Genomic DNA, 16,627 nt, shown 5'->3' on the forward strand with positions numbered 1-16,627 from the left:
TGTCGGAACGACAAGGTTTGGCCGCATTAGAATCCTTCTCGAGCTCGGATGTCGTTGATGTTCCGTTCTCCGCTTCGGCGGCAGGATCCTTCGACATGGAGTCGTCCTGGGTTGTAACCACTGCGTTCTCGTTTCCGGTCATTGATGAACCGGCTGAGATCGGCATCGTGGTGTAAACCGGGAAGACGATTTCGCCGACTTGAGTCCACACCAGCATTGTCGAAGCATGAAATCCCTGGTTGAGGTTGGTGTTGACGTTGTTGTCGACGAAGCTGGATGACATAGTAGTAGAACCTTGAGCACCAAGTCCCCCTACCTGGCGCGCCACTGTCGACGTTTGATGTCGCAATCTGGTATTTGCATGGTATGGGGATCGTCGGTGCTATGGTATACGCGAGACTGAGGTAAAAGAGACGGAGACAGGGATTTGCCCCTGAATTGTCAGGTAATAACCCTACATCCTGTTGGCCGAAGCCGGTCGTTGATCTTATTCATGATAATCACACCAGTACAATATTTGGAGTAGCCTAACTGTTGTCGACATGGCGGTCTGACGATCTGACTCATAGTCGACAACAGGGTAGCATTCCTCCTCGAATCCGTGCCCGGCGAGATCAGAGATAGCACTTTCGTCTCTCCTGACAGTATCCGGAGACACCGTAGGGTACTAGCCGTGCTTATCCCTGAAGTCGATATCCGGCGGCGTGTCTTGGCGTATGTCGGCTTCTATGTTGTGGTTTCTATGTCAATTGTGTTGGGTGTTGATCCTCATGGTGGGTGTCCCCCTGTCCTCCTAGGGAGGCTTATATTTATACCCATAGGTGTCCCCTTGTTCAAGCAGAACTAGGGAAACCAATATGGATACAATCCGAGTAGTCCTTATCGTTTCCATGTAGAACTCTGGTTGTTTTTCCTTATCCGGAACTCCCTCGAGGTCAGTTTCCGTATAAGACATAGTATGTGGTGAATCCTGCCGAGATTTAGTCAATTACTATTAGGTATGTGGTATCCATAATCCTGACAAGTGGTTATAAGTAACATGGTGGCAAAAATTAGAAGACAAAATAAAACTATATATGTGATAAATGAGAACACCCACACGTGCATGCTTACGCTAAAAATTAATTGGAGAAGACCGTAGAAGAGGTCGATAGATAAATCTTGGGCTATATAACACAATACTCATGCATATCCGGATAAACAAACCTTGTATTTATGTAAAATGCAAATAGAATGTGATCAGATTACCAATCAAGTAAAATGTAAGCATACTAGAAGAACCACACTACCCTAAAAGAGAGAGAAACAAAAATGTCAGGGAGTTTTCACAAAATATTGTCCTAGACAAACGTGGGTTACTGGGTTGCACCAAATTGAGGAGGCAAGGAAACCCGCAGCAGAACCGCTGATATGTGGACTAGCCATAGCATCCATAGCATGGAGCGGCCAGTACAAATCATCTGAATATAAAATTTTATTATATATTGCTTTGTTCGTTTTATAATATATAACACATTAATTATATGTCTGATTCATTCTCAAAAATATATATGTAAATGTCATTCGTTTTGTTGGTACTCCCTCCGCTCTAAAATATAAGTATTTTTAGCTATGAATCTAGACAACTGTGTGTCCATATTCAAAGCTAAAAGTTGTTATATTTAGGTTGACTTATATATATTTGTATATTTGCACTACTAGTATATTTTTTTAATGAGACAATGCTCAAACATTCTAATTAAAGTCAACACAGTGTTATTCAGTTATTGTACATTAAAAACCGAGGAAGTACGTATTTAAGTTTATTCGGCTAAACTAAAAATGCTTTACCGTTCGTAGTACGTACGTGTATCACTGTACAGCCAGCTCGCTATCCTGATAACCAAGTGGAACAGAATTAAGGAAAACGTGGAGACAGGAAATAAAGAGAGAGAGGGCACGTCGCTCTCGAGCGGCCGCGACGGGGATCTGGTCTGATCCTGATCCTTGGATGATCGATCGATCGATCAGCTCTATCCGTGCCCTTTGGAATTCCTTTTCCTCCACTACGGCAGCAGCTGCGATCGACGACCAGCGCAGTACGTACGACGTCCGTAACGCGCGTGCCTTTGGGGTTTTGGGTTTGAGTTTGGGTTTGGCCGCCTCGATCGCTTTCTTTAGCTCCCAAACAGCATATTTGTAAACGAAAAATAATTTATAAATAAAATTTTTATACACGTGTTCTTAATGATTTAAAATCAAGGGCTAAATAAATAAAATTTGATAAGAAAACCTCAAAATCAAACCCAAATTTAAAGTTAAAAATTTAAATTTTGACCGATAAGCATAAAGATAAACGAGAAGGTGGGCTATTTCTTTATCACTGGCTTACACTGTTACACATGTGGCTACTGGCCGGTCTTCGTGGCAACCGGGCGATAGGCATCCGGCCTCTGGCGTCCCCATTCCGAATGGGAAAGGAAAACTACGTGAGGGGTAGCCATGGGCCATGGCTAGCTAGCTGCCGGCGTGAGGTGGAAACACAGAGTCAAAATGTGCTGCATGCCAGCTGACTGGAATGTTACTCGCGTGAAAGTTCCATGATTTCTGGGCGCTGGTGCGGTGCCTTAGTATGGGTGTGGCCCTGTTTTGTCCCCCTTGAAGCTATCTCTAAAAATCAATCCAAATGGACAATATATATACGTGGTGTTTGAATCTCCTAAAAATGAAGATAAAGATTAAGTGTTTCATGTAAAACGAGGTGGTAATAACATGTGATTAATTGAGTTTTAATTATTACAAACTTAAACAATAAATTAATTTGATATTTTAGAACAACTTTCATATAGACAGTTTTCACACGAAACGCATCGTTTAGCAGTTTGAAAGACGTGCCACAAATATCCAAAACTTTATCCACTCTTTGTAGTGGAAATGAACGGGTATGATATCTTGATAGTGTTTAAAGGGGACAGAATTAAACACATATTTAGATTACACTCGGCTACATATCACTTATAGTCTGTTACAATGACATTCAGTTACAGTAAAAAAAAATATCAGGTTTTACAAATTAGCTTGTCTCTAGATTTCCGATTTTTAACATGTTTATCCCCTTTTTATTATTTCATTCCAAACAGGCTAGCTATATCCATTAATTGGTTGAAAATTCTATAAGATTAGCTTCAAATTTGGGAAAGATCAATAGGTAATAGGTAGTCCCAAAAAATATCTTTCACAATGCATGCTCCCTCCGTTTTATATTATTTTTCACTGATCACCAATCCATAAGTCCCGCGGTTATTACTATTGACATTTAATTAAAAGAGAACTTTTATGTTTTCATAGCTCTGAAATTCGTAATTAATAAATATCGAGTTTTCTCGGTTTGAACCCTTGGTTGTAGCCTTTTCCTGTAACGAGGAACTATAGTCATTCCCCTTGTACTTTTGGCTGGTTCGAACCATTTTAGATTTGGGCTGTGTTCGGATGGGCAAGTTCCCAATCTAAAATATCTCTTTTTCATGCTCATGTTTCTAAGCTGTTAAACGATGTGTCTTTTTAAATTTCTATATAAAAGTTACTTTAAAATCATATTAATCTATTTTACAAGTTTTTATTAGATAATATTTAATTAATCATATGCTAATGAGTCACTCTATTTCCTCTGCGGGAGAGTAATGGTGTCGTCTGAGCTAGCTAGTTTACACGTGGCTCATATCTTCGCTCTTCTCATTATAACTCAAGTGAACATTAGAGCAGGTACAATAGTATACTATAAGTCAGCTATAAACACATATTGAGAAGATAAAAGAGGATAGAGAAGAGCAGCGTCACAAAAAAAAGACAAACCCTAGGTTTCCATGTCTAACATTTGACCGTCCGTCTTATTTGAAAAAATTATGAAAAAAATTAAAAAGACAAGTCACACATAAAGTATTAATCATGTTTTATCATCTAAGAACAATAAAAATACTAATTATAAAAAAATTTCATATAAGACGGGCGGTCAAATAGGACACGGAAACCTAGGGTTTGTCTTTTTTTTTTGAGACGGAGGGAGTAGCCAGCTGCAACATAAACTTCAAGACACAGTGTATGTATGACAGGTGGGACCATATATTAATAGTGTAGTATATGTTTAAAAATAACTATTGTATGAATTGGCTATTAAATCGACTATATATGATTTGGAGCTAATAGCTGGTTATATTATTAAACTTGGTCTTAGTATTTTTTCTATATGGTATATCAATAAATTATATGGGCTCTACCCTAAGGTGAGTCAATGGGTCTAGGATAGCTCTAACTTATCTTCATGATAACGTGTTGACATACAAATATATATTCTCAAAAACCAACAATATTGTATTTTGCCGCTATATTTTTACTATGACATATGAATGTGTACAAAATATAACACTATATTCTTGACAAAATCAAACCTATCATTCGCATGAATAACCAAAACAAAAAATACATTATTATTTTGATGAAAATTGAAACGAGCAGCAAGGTTTTCGGGGCATCAATCACTCACTATTGTGACCAGAGAGGTAGTACTCTCTTCTTCCATACTACAACTGGCAACTTTTTTTTTTTTTGAGATCCTTGTTATCACAAAAACAACCTAACACCTTGTTTAAAACATGGGAAATCTTTTCCGATTAAATCATGCAATTAATTGATCTCTACGAAAATCCTACCAGTACTTTGTACTTCCCTGTGCTTAAATACACATGTTTTCTTAGACCACTTTGAATGAGAGTTTCATTTCCATTAAATAAGGTGTCATATCAATATTTTCTATGATGTGGAAATGAATTAATAACGTGGGAGATAAAATGAGTTTCATCTAGATAAAATTATATCTATACTGTTTCCAATACAACTTGTCTCTTGTATGTATTGCCTGTAATGCTTGTAAAAACAGCAAAACTGAAACAACGTATTTAAAGAGTTATTTTAATAATCAATTAAGGCTATGTTCGTTGTGGGGGTTGGGAACAAATCTTCTGCGCATGGAAAACAGAGCCGTCTATTAGCGTGTGATTAATTAAGTATTAGGCTATTAGCTATTTTTTTTTAAAAAAATGGATAAATATGATTTTTTAAGGAATTTTCATGTAGAAACTTTTTGAAAAAAATACACCGTTTAACAGTTTAAAAAGCGTGTGCGCGGAATACTAGGAAGAGGGGTTAGAACACCCTGCATCGAACAGGCTGTGTGATACATTTGAGAACATAAGAATAATATCGAAACGTATAGTGGAGAGGGAAGGGAAACAAAACAATCATACGTCGCTCAAATTCCTCGCGTTGACGAATTCTGGAATCAAAACACACGCTTGCATGATCGACGAAAATTAGATTAAAACTAATCGAACCATCTCATCACGTTTCTTCCCTTTTGTTGACTCGGAAATTAGTGACAGTGGTCCAAAACGTCAACGACGTAGGAGAACACCTGTGCTTCGAAGAAGAAGAAGAGACGCCAATCGCGATCGGTGGTTAGCTGGCGTGTGGCGTGTGCTTTGAAGCGGTAAGCACAGGGGATCGATCGGATTAATGGACTCTGTTGGCCACCCAAGAAATTGGCCTGCAGACGTGCGCGGTGTGCCAACCAACCACCCAAGAAAAGGTCATAGGCTCTCATAGCGCACATGCTCGCTGGGCTGCTGCTTCTGCACCTGCCTCTTTTATACTAGTTTTTTTTTCTTTACTTTTTCCAACATGTCGCTGTACTACTACTATGTTAACCACGCCAATTTGTTAACCAATTATAACCACACCGCTCCCGACGAGAAGAAAAACATGACGTTTTGGACACGGATACGGTATTTACGTAATTCTGATTAAATAGGTAAAGTATTTAAAATCCAAAAATAAATTCATAATTATTACAATAATTTTTGAAATTGATCTACTGCTTATATGATCTTTAGGTATCCAATCTAAAAATCTTCAAATATATTCTTTTTTTAAAAAAAAGTTAAATGATACGAACAACAAGTCAATAACGACATGTTTTCTCATAGATTAGGGGTTTGTTTGGTGGAGCTTCTAGCTCTCTCAAAAAAGTACAGCTATTTTACATATTCTAAGAAGCTATGTAGTTAGAAAATGAAATAGAAGTCAGAAGGCAGGAAACCTAGCTTTCCCATATTCTCAGAAACCGGCTACCAACCAGCATTTCTCAGAATTTTAAGCTCTCTAAATAGGCTCTAGATATCAGTACACCCAATATAAGCACAACATAACCATTCTAACTCTTCCCATGCATCATTCAATTAAGGGTATGTAGTTTTGGTCAAAAAAAATAATTTAAGAGTACGGTGTAGAAAATTTGCAAAAAAAAAAAATGTTGTTTTGACCTCTGCAATACATGAAAAATGTTGAAACATGTGCTCTGGAACATGGACTAAACTAGAGGGAGAGTATGCAAATTTGACCAGGAATGCGCAGAAATTCAAAGATCGTTTCCTACTACTACATGTTTAATCAGAAAGCAGAGAAAAGGTGTACTAACAACATATAAAAGCCAGTACACATGACAACAGTCTTTCCAGTCTTTTGAGTAATAATTATTAATTACATACTATGCATAGAAATGGAGATAGTTGTACTTGTACATCAACAAAAATGGATAAATCTACCATTATTTTTCAGAACACTGTATATGCTCTAGTGGAGGAAATAATCACTTAAATCAGTGAAAGAACTCTTTGGGTTTGGGCCAAAGAAATCTCAAACAGAGACGAACTTAAATCATGGAAAACAACAATTTAGTCAGTACTTAATTTTTTTTCTCCCTTTGTGATATTCTCCTCCTCTAAACCGGGCAGATAAATCTTCAGAGCCCGAGCCATGTCGCCGGCTCATCTTTCACCGGCGCGACGGCGAAGCTTTTCTCCGGCGCCGGCGACGCCACCGCCGCCTTCTTGTATGGTTCGCTCGTTGTCGTGATCCTGCAAATTGATATGCACGCATGTTAAAATCCAATGATTTAAGAAATTACTAGGGGTTAAATTAACAGACAAGATAATAAAAATTCAGTCAGAAAACTGCTCTGCTCTACTTGGGAGAAAGATTTAGTTATGGATTCGTCGAATTTTTGTTTGAATTCTAAATATTCGGAACGAATTTGATGTTTGTAGTGATGTTCTCACCTGTGCTTCCTCTTCTGGAGGAAACGCTGCAGCGACGCCTTCCTCGCGATCGGCATCTCCGGGAGCGCGGCGGCGTGCGCCGGCTGCGGCGGTGGCGGCGGCGGCGAGCACGCGGAGCCGGCCAGCCTCATGAGCTCCGCGGCCTTGTCGGCCGGGACGTCGTCGACCACGACCATCCTCCCGTCGTAGAAGATGGTCAGCGGCGCCGTCCCCGCCGACGGCGTCGCGACGCCGTCGGTGGCGGCGGCGCGCGGGGGGAAGAGCTGCATAGTCCGCGCGTCCTCCTCCTCCTCCTCCGCCACCGCCTCAAGAACCGTCACCGGCGGCTGCGGCTGCTGGCGCTCCCGCATGTACTGGCTGAGGAGGCCGCACGTGACGGCGAACCTGCTGCTGCTGCCGGCGGCGGCCATGGCGTCCACCTCGCGTTCGTCTCGTTTCTTTCTTTCTCACGTTGTCTCCGCGAAGCTGCGCTGCGAAGCTTGCGTGTGGGGAGGTGGGATGTGTGTGTGTGTGTGTGTGTACACGCCGAGTGGTGGTGCGCGCTATATAGCTAAGCTGATGGGCTTCCTTTGGCTTTGGGTTGGAAAAGGAGCACGTGAAATGCGAGCGCGGGAAGGGAGAGCGACGCGCGGCGGCGAGGGCGAGGGAGGAGTAGTACAATTGTCGCTTCTCTCCTTGGAACCTCGTCGACTGGTTTATCTATCTATCTATTTTTAGAGGGACTAAAACACGCCATTAGCTCCTTTGGTTTATCTTCCTGTGGTTTCTAAAATTCGTCTAGGCCTCTCTCTCTCTCTCTCTCTCTCTCTCTCTCTCTCTCTCTCTGGATCCTTTTTTCTATTTTATTATTTTTGCTTAATTTGCAAGAGAAAAAAATATCTTTTCTTTATTGATTTTTTTTGGTTGTGGGATACTATGCATAGGATTGCTAGGGCACGATATTCTGTCCCAGGTATGGTATACTTTGTGTTTACACCATCTGTGCCTCCACTTCATCTTCATGAGTCCGTGCCTCCGTCATGCCTCACACTGTGCTCTCGTGTCCCGCACCTTGAGTAGAACCACCAGCTGACCGTTGAGTTGAGTTTGTTACAGGTCTATGATTTGTCACTGACTTTGTCATTTTTTACAATATGTCATCGATTTTTGCTTAACTTCTACATTTACCACCACCGTCCTGTTAACCTCCGCCTAGTACTGTACATTTTTATCCAAACGACCAAAATACCAATAAATATAATAAAAGTTAGTCAGTTACTATTTTTACAAGCTCAAATTGGTATTGCACACATTTTTTCTTGACGTATATTATTTTTAACACTTTTATTGTCTTCCTAATTTTAATATCTACGAACTGATATAAATCTAGCACAATTCGTACCTTGTTCTGAATTCAAAGAAAGGGTTAGAATTCTGAATGCAATAATTAACTGATGAAGAGCATGCAGAAAACATCTTGAATGTAACACTAACAAAGCAAAAAACATCTTGAATGTAACACTAACAAAGCAATGTAAATAACTCATGAAGAAACAAATTTAAAAAATAGCGCATATTTACCCCAGATAAAATAGTACTCTCTCATTCCTAAATTGATCATCATATAGTGGAATTCAAAATTTCTCAAATTGATCATCATATAACCGTATGGACACTGATTTTATCATAATACAATTAATGCAGCAAGGGAGAATGTGTGCACCCTAAGATATAACTGGTATGGTGTGTTTAATCGATGCGTGCATTGTGATAGAATATGTGTATAGTGTCTTGATTGTTGTGATTTAAATTATCGTTGGTTTTGATGTATAAATTTATATGATGATTAATTTGGGAACGAGGGAGTAAAAAAGAGAAGTGCAAATTTTCCCATGCCAAATTGAAAGGGAAATTTTCCTAGAAAATACCGTTGCAACTCATCACATGCTCTCTCTCCGCGCTTCATTCGATCCTATCCGTATCCGTGATGCATGCACAGCTGCGATTAGATGAAATGTCGTCGTGGTGTGTGCAATAGTAGTCTGCGACAACACATGCGCGAGAGATCCCACGAGATCCAACCAAAATCGTATTAAATCAATATAAAACGGCAAAGAGAGAGATACATCCCGTACGTTTCTGATTAAGATACACACGTTATACTTTGGTTTTCGTTAGAATATTTTTAAACTACTAAAAACGTGCATTTCATATGAAAACTATCTTTAAAATATCAAATAAACCTTAATTAATGATACAATAATGTTTTTTTTCTTTGTATCCTTTATTAGAAACAAACACTAGTGCTACATAGGTACTACCTCCGTCCCATATAAATTGCATTTCTAACTTTAGGACATAATAATAGGATTGGAAAATGACCACAATTACCTTATTTAATGAACACAATAGATATATACATTTCATATATAAAATTGATTAAAAGGAAGTTTGAGACAATTAAGAAAACATTTTTAGATTAAAAGGAAGATATGGGATGGAAGCCTGGGAGACCATAAGGAAACATATTTAGATTAATTAATCAATTTGCTGGGTCCCAAGTGATTAGAATTACAGTTTTTCTTTTGGACAAAGCCTGAGACCCAGAATTGTAATTTATATGGGACGGAGGTAGTAGTATGGAACAAGCCAATTCAATGGACGATACCCTCCAGTTTTATTTTAATTGATGTTTTGGACGACGACACGGTCTACAAAATATATTTTTGACCCTATTTTTCTATTATAATATATATAATAAATAAATGCATGTTTACTTTTATTATAATGCTTTGAAAGACAAATCTATATATGTTGTTCTAGTTACTTTAAACTAAATATTTTTAAAGTTATTGATGGTCAAAGTTATAAAAGTTTAACCCCAACCTTGTCTAAAACGTTAATTAATATGGAACCGGAGGAAGTAGATCGATCTGCGATTGCTTAGCATACTAGCTGTTGACAAGTCTAGCCAATGTAGGATATACAGGCAGCGATCGATCGACGACGACATGGATGGATGGAGCGAATGAAGCAACAAACAATGCAAGCAAGCAAGCTGTTGTGCGTCGCCATCCTCGCCAAAACAGTGTCCGTCGTTCCGACTACTACGAATGATTAGAATCCGATCGATCTAGACGATATGCTAGCTACTAGAGTGCTTGCTAGGTCGTCGATCGCCAAACGCAAAGAGAATAATCCATGTGCTAGATCAGCTGTTCAACCTGCTGCCCGGGACATGTGGGGGATATCACTAATTAATTAGAGAAAGTATACAATTTCTGGTACTCAAAATTAGAGGAAATATGTGGCGAAAACCATTAATTAAACCTGTAATAACACATCTAAATTCATTAAAAACAATATTAGGAATAGGTATAGGCCTTTTTTTTAAACGACTCATACGAGACGGTGCGAAATTCTATTGATAGAGCAGGAAAAAATTACAAGATTACAACCTAAAGGATCGTACCTAGGAAAAAGGAAAAAAATATACTATCCAATTACAATACTATCCAATCTTAAATCTAAACTCAGCTGCTTTATTTATTTGGGAGGAGAAGGAAAAAAAAGAGAGACAAATTTGAGCTGAGTTTAGAAAACTTTTAGTTCCTGTTTAACTTATTTAATAGTTTTATTTAATAGTTTTCACCTGATATTCTTTTAAAAATTGTGTCCACAAATATAGAAACTTCTAAATACTGATCACACAATCGTCATCATCCCCCAACCATTGTAGTGTTTTTCATTTCCCCTAATTTGTCCCAGAAATTCCCAAAGTTTTGTGGACAGACGATGGAGCTAGTCGTACTTAAACTGATTTGTGTTAATTTGCACAGTTTAAATAACTGACAAATAAGGAATGGTAGAATTGCCAAAATTTTAGAGTTGAATTCTAAAATTTAATTTTAAGGTTGTTTCATTTAACCTTAATTTTTAAAGCACTAATAAAACATTAGTTTGTAGAAGTTTTACAGCTTCATTCATTTTACTGTGGCGCGCGTATCAACTGCAGCTCAAACGATGGGAACCTATGAAATAGTAAAAATGTAAAAAAGGCTATGTTGGTCATTTCAAATTAAACTTAGGTATGAGTAAGTACTTGGAACCTAAAGTTGATTTGCGCCTAAAGATGTGTTCGGTACTCTCTCTTCTCATCTTTTTCTCCTAGATTTTCATGAGCACACTTTTCAAATTGCTAAATAATATGTTTTTCAAAAACTTTCTATATAAAACTTACTTAAAATATCATATCAATTCACTTTTCATATTTTTTTACTAATACTTAATTAATCATGTGCTAAAAGTCACTTCATTTTGCATACGCAAGACAGAAGTTCCCATCTTCTATAGCCGAATACAGCCTATGGATGTGTTCATTCGGGGTGGGGGTGGGTGCCTCTCCCCAATCACTGTAAATCAAAATGACAGATTAGCGTACGATTAATTAAGTATTAGCTTAAAATTTTGAAAATAGGTTAATATGATTTTTTTAACCAGATTTTTCAGAAAAAACGTAACATTTAGGAGTTTAGGAAGAGTACCGCCGAACACACCGTATATTCAGAAAACTAAGAAAATTGTTCGATTGGAGGCCTGTTAACTAACGACACACTCGTTATCAAGGGTATCTTAAAATTAAGGCATAATACTCAGTATGTCGTTACATTAATAAAAAAACAACATGAACAGTTCGTCGTTGGAGATATGTATACACAGAAAACGTGCTCTGATCTGGTCAGTTTCTTTCAGCTGCAACAGTGCTTGATCTGTATGCTTGCCTGCCTGCCCTGCGTTTTCAGAACCAGCCGGCCAATGTTGATCGATCATCAGCAGTGAAGTGGTCGTCGCCGTCGTATAGTCTCGTCGGTGTTTTTCTCCATGTCCTGTCCGTCAAATTAAAACGCGTGTGATCTTTCGCCCTGTGCCACGCACTACTTGAGCTGAATAATAATTGATGTGCAATTATCAACCACCGGGCGATTGACCTGAAGATATATATGCTATTGGTGGAATGGCAGTACTGGTCACTGTTGGCTGCACATGCAGAGATTTATTATTTTTGATCTGGTCATGGCCATATGCATGAGAGTCATTAAATTGTTTCATGTACATTATGAGGGCTGGACTTAGGGGACAGTTCCCAAATAAAAATTATTCACCCTGTCACATCGAATGTTTTAGATACATGCATGGAGTATTGAATATGGAAAAAAAAACTAATTACACAAATCACGTGTAAATTGCGAGACAAATCTTTTAAGCCTAATTGCGCCATGATTTGATAATATGGTGCTACAGTAAATATGTTCTAATGATGGATTAATTAGGCTTAATAAATTCGTCTCGCAGTTTCCAGGTGAAATATATAATTTGTTTTGTTATTAGTCTATGTTTAATACTTCAAATATGTGTCCGTATATCCAATGTGGCACGCCAAAAATTTTCGTTCGCGAACTAAATAGGCCCTTATTGGTATATAGATGAATTTAAGAGGAAAAGCATAACATTCTGAGGGTTTCTTTAGAACAAAGGATATTTGAAGGAATTTTGTAGTGTATGAATCCTTTGAAAGAAATCCTTTGGAACAAAGGAATGAGCTAGCGCACCTTTTAAATTCCTATGGATTCACATAATTTATATGAATCTTGGAGGATTCCAAAGGATATTTGAAGGAATTTTGTCGGGTATGAATCCTTTGAAAGAAATCCTTTGGAACACAGGAATGAGCTAGCGCACCTTTTAAATTCCTATGGATTCACATAATTTATATGAATCTTGGAGGAAATCTAGCATGCGATTAAACCTCCTAAAATTCATCTGTGTCTTCCTATACTGTTGTCTATCTGAAGCATCCAAACAACATGATGTTTACAATTGATTTTTTACATTAATCATTAAAGTCGCTAAGAATACATATATAAAATTTTACCCGAAATTTATTTTGGTTGATAATAAGCGTTACAAACCTGTACGAGTTATATATACCGGTTATGAACCGACAAAAAAGAGTAGCGTTTCTGTTCTAGTGAGATGCTCTCTGCTATTTACGACTCCACAGTATATTAATTCTCTCTGAATCTCTCTAAACATGTGTGTAATATATAAGGTGGGGGTGTGCGTCCCTTAGTCGTACGCTCAAAAAAAGAACATGATATAATTAGGGACCAATATTGCATAATTATTATCCAGCACACCTCAATTTTATTAATTAGAAGATATATTAAGAGAGAGATACCCCTATATGGCCATATTGGTTAGATTGCTAGTCAAGGGCAATCATAAATAGGCACTGAGCTATCACATGATACCCATGGCGCACATGCCCGTTTACATTTGCTCTCAAATATGCTCCAAAAGTATTATTAGTGCGACTACTTGATGGAGTATCTCTTAATTAACCTTGTACACGGACACATAATTATGGGGACAAACGACATAGTATAGCTAAAAGAGCTTTTCCACTCTTGCACGCAATAATATGTACAGTTCGTTAATTAAGTACTCCAACCACCTCTCAAGGAAGACCCAGTTTTGAAGTAAATATGAGCCACTGGCCAATACAGTTAGGCATAAACTTCTGCACAAATACAGAAAGCCCGACCAAATTTTATGTTTGTTAGGGTGTGTTTATTTCATGCTAAAACTAAAAGTTTGATTGAAATTGAAATGATGTGACGAAAAAGTTAAAAGTTTATGTGTGTAGAAAAGTTTTGATGTGATGAAAAAGTTGGGAACTAAACCAGACCTTAATTACATGCTAGGCAAAATTAAACACGCTACTGTTGCAAGTTGCACACACATGTATGGTTGGGTCTAGCTTGGTCTCCTTCTGAGCCATGCATATGAGAAATCCATGTAGCTGGGTTAATTAGGTGCTGGAAATGCAAGATCTCATTCTTGTAACACACTGAGACTGTACTAGCTAGATGCATGCATGTGCGATCAGTAGCGTGTAGTATTGGATGTATGCATGTATATTATATATACACGCATCAACAAAATTGGCCAAAAGAGAGCAACACAAACGGGATAATTAACGAGGATGATGCATATGGCTAATTAAAACCATTCATGTCCAACAGATTGATCAAGTGCTTAACAGAGTTCATACATACAAGATTGCTGCATACAACAATTTACAAAATAAGATACTTCTCGTGTGTTTCTCTTTAACTATACATATTCAAAAATATAGTACTGCCTCCGTCCAACTACGAATCACTAATTCTCAACTGGCAGGATTGCTATACTGCAAAACATATTTTTACAGGCGGTCAAAATATATTTTTCCAGGTGGTGGCCATTGGACCCCGCCTGCACTTCAAGACCTGCGAAAATAGCCATTTTCACATGCGGTCTTCGATCCTGCTTGTGATAATCATTTTCGCAGGCGATTTCTCCATCTTTGCAGGTGCTAGATACACCCGCCTGCGAAAATACTCTCGGCGAAAAAAAAAAATCCATCGCCACCACCCCTACCTATCGCCGCCCTCCCCCTCCGGATCTATGGTTAGGGTTTTGGCAAGGAGAGGGAGGAGAGGGGAGCCGCATCGCTGCGGGCCGCCACCATCCTCCTCCTTTCGGTCAGATATGGGAGGGAGGGAGGAGAGGAAAGTGCCACGACTGGTCGGATCTAAAAGGTCAGGACGGAGATAGAGGAGGGGAGCGCCACCACGACGACGCTACCACCGTCGTTCCCCTCCTCTGTTCAGATCTGGGAGGGAGCTGAGAGGGGTGGAGGGTGAGGTCAGGGAGAGGGAAGGAGGGGTGGGAGGGGAGAGGACTTGGTGGAAATGGAATTTGGCTGGATAGGTGGCGATTTTTATGAGGTATAACCTTTTTGCAGGCGGACATCTTAAGGTCTCGCCTGTGAAAATCGATTTTCACAGGCGTGGTATTAAGAAGTCTGCCTGCAAAAATAACCCTTATTTTTGTAAGAGGACCTCTTAAGACCACGCCTTTTCACAGACGAGACTAAATTTATGATATATTTAGCTACATTTATAAACATTGATTTTAAAATCTGCCTAGAAAAATAAATCGTGACGTTGGGAAAAAAATGTTTTTTTTTTTAGTAATGCAACATCCCGACAGGGCCACCTGGTGCTATAGAAATTTGTAAACAAAACTAATCACCATCTACACGTCAGCCTCATTTTTTTTTTCATATACTCATGCTTATAATCCAAAATTTGAATTTTCAATCTTAATTTAGAGTTGATTTTGAGGTCTTTTTTTTATCGTAGTTTGTTTTTCAGTCTTTGTTTTTCGATCGCTAAGAACATATATATATATATATATATATATATATATATATATATATATATATATATATATATATATATATATATATATATATATAAATTTTATTCACAAATTATTTTTCGTTCACAAATATGTCATTTGGTTTGTTTAGGTCCCTAAATAAGCCAAAAGATGACTCCGGTCCACTAATATCAAAATAGAAACAACACCAGATTCCTGATTCTAGAAGCTTCCGATTGATCAGTTACCCTCTTTGCAATCAATAGGAATTACTTCCTTGTAACTGTAGCTCATGCTTGTCTTTTTAATATGACAGACTATGTTGCTAAAATATTTCTTTGAATATACTAAAATGATCTACTCTTTCAAATATGTGAAGAACGGCGATTAGTAACATATGAAAAAGCTAGCCAGTTATTTTATTTATATATATGACCATGATTTTCTACACAGTTTGCTTTATGTATAGAAAATAGAAAATTATAATTAATTAAATTAAATATACGTAGATAAGAAGGATAAATATAGGATGAAAATTCGTAATCCTAGGACACAATAGATTTTTAATAGTTCATATATGCACAGATTTTTTTAAATTTGTGAAAGTCATATTCCATAAAACATGTTTATTTCATCTATCTAAAACGAATATTTGGAGGATCCATAAGAACAAAATACAAACTTCAACGACCAAACTGAACCTTGCTTAAAACTTGAATGACTAAATTAGCTATTCATCTCATCTATTTCACCCACTCAAATAAAAAAAGACTAGAATATTCTCACTTTCTCAAATATTAATATAATTATTTTTCACTTTATGTATTCCTAATACATTTATTCTTCACTTTATAAACTTTGATAGAATGATTATTTAAAAATAAACTTAAGTTGGAACAAACTGAAGAGGTCAAGAGTAAACTTATTTTAAAATTATTTTAAAACAGAGGGAGTAAGGTGGTGTTTGGATCCAGGCACTTAACTTTAGTCTCTGTATTTAGACACAATTTTAGAGTATTAAATATAGACTACATACAAATCTAATTACATAAATAAAAGCTAATTTGCGAGATAAATTTTTTAAGACTAATTAATCCATAATTAGAAAATGTTTACTGTAGCATCACATAGGCTAATCATGGATTAATTAGGCTCAATAGATTCGTCTCGCGAATTAGTCCAAGATTATGGATGGGTTTTATTAATAGCCTACGTTTAATATTTATAATTAG

At 37.5% G+C, this 16,627-nt stretch overlaps 1 protein-coding gene across 1 annotated transcript; it reads right to left on the reverse strand.

Annotated features, from left to right (window-relative positions):
- Positions 1–6,524: 6,524 nt before the first annotated feature.
- On the reverse strand, positions 6,525–7,689 carry LOC127786137 (protein TIFY 11d). Its single transcript, XM_052313465.1, has 2 exons — positions 7,149–7,689; positions 6,525–6,947 (listed from the first exon to the last, which is right to left on the reverse strand). The coding sequence occupies exons 1-2, from the start codon at positions 7,556–7,558 to the stop codon at positions 6,833–6,835; spliced, it is 525 nt and encodes a 174-aa protein (XP_052169425.1). The 5' UTR covers positions 7,559–7,689; the 3' UTR covers positions 6,525–6,832.
- Positions 7,690–16,627: the final 8,938 nt, after the last annotated feature.

Source organism: Oryza glaberrima, chromosome 10 (genome assembly GCF_000147395.1).
Source record: "Oryza glaberrima chromosome 10, OglaRS2, whole genome shotgun sequence".
NCBI classification, from domain to species: domain Eukaryota; kingdom Viridiplantae; phylum Streptophyta; class Magnoliopsida; order Poales; family Poaceae; genus Oryza; species Oryza glaberrima.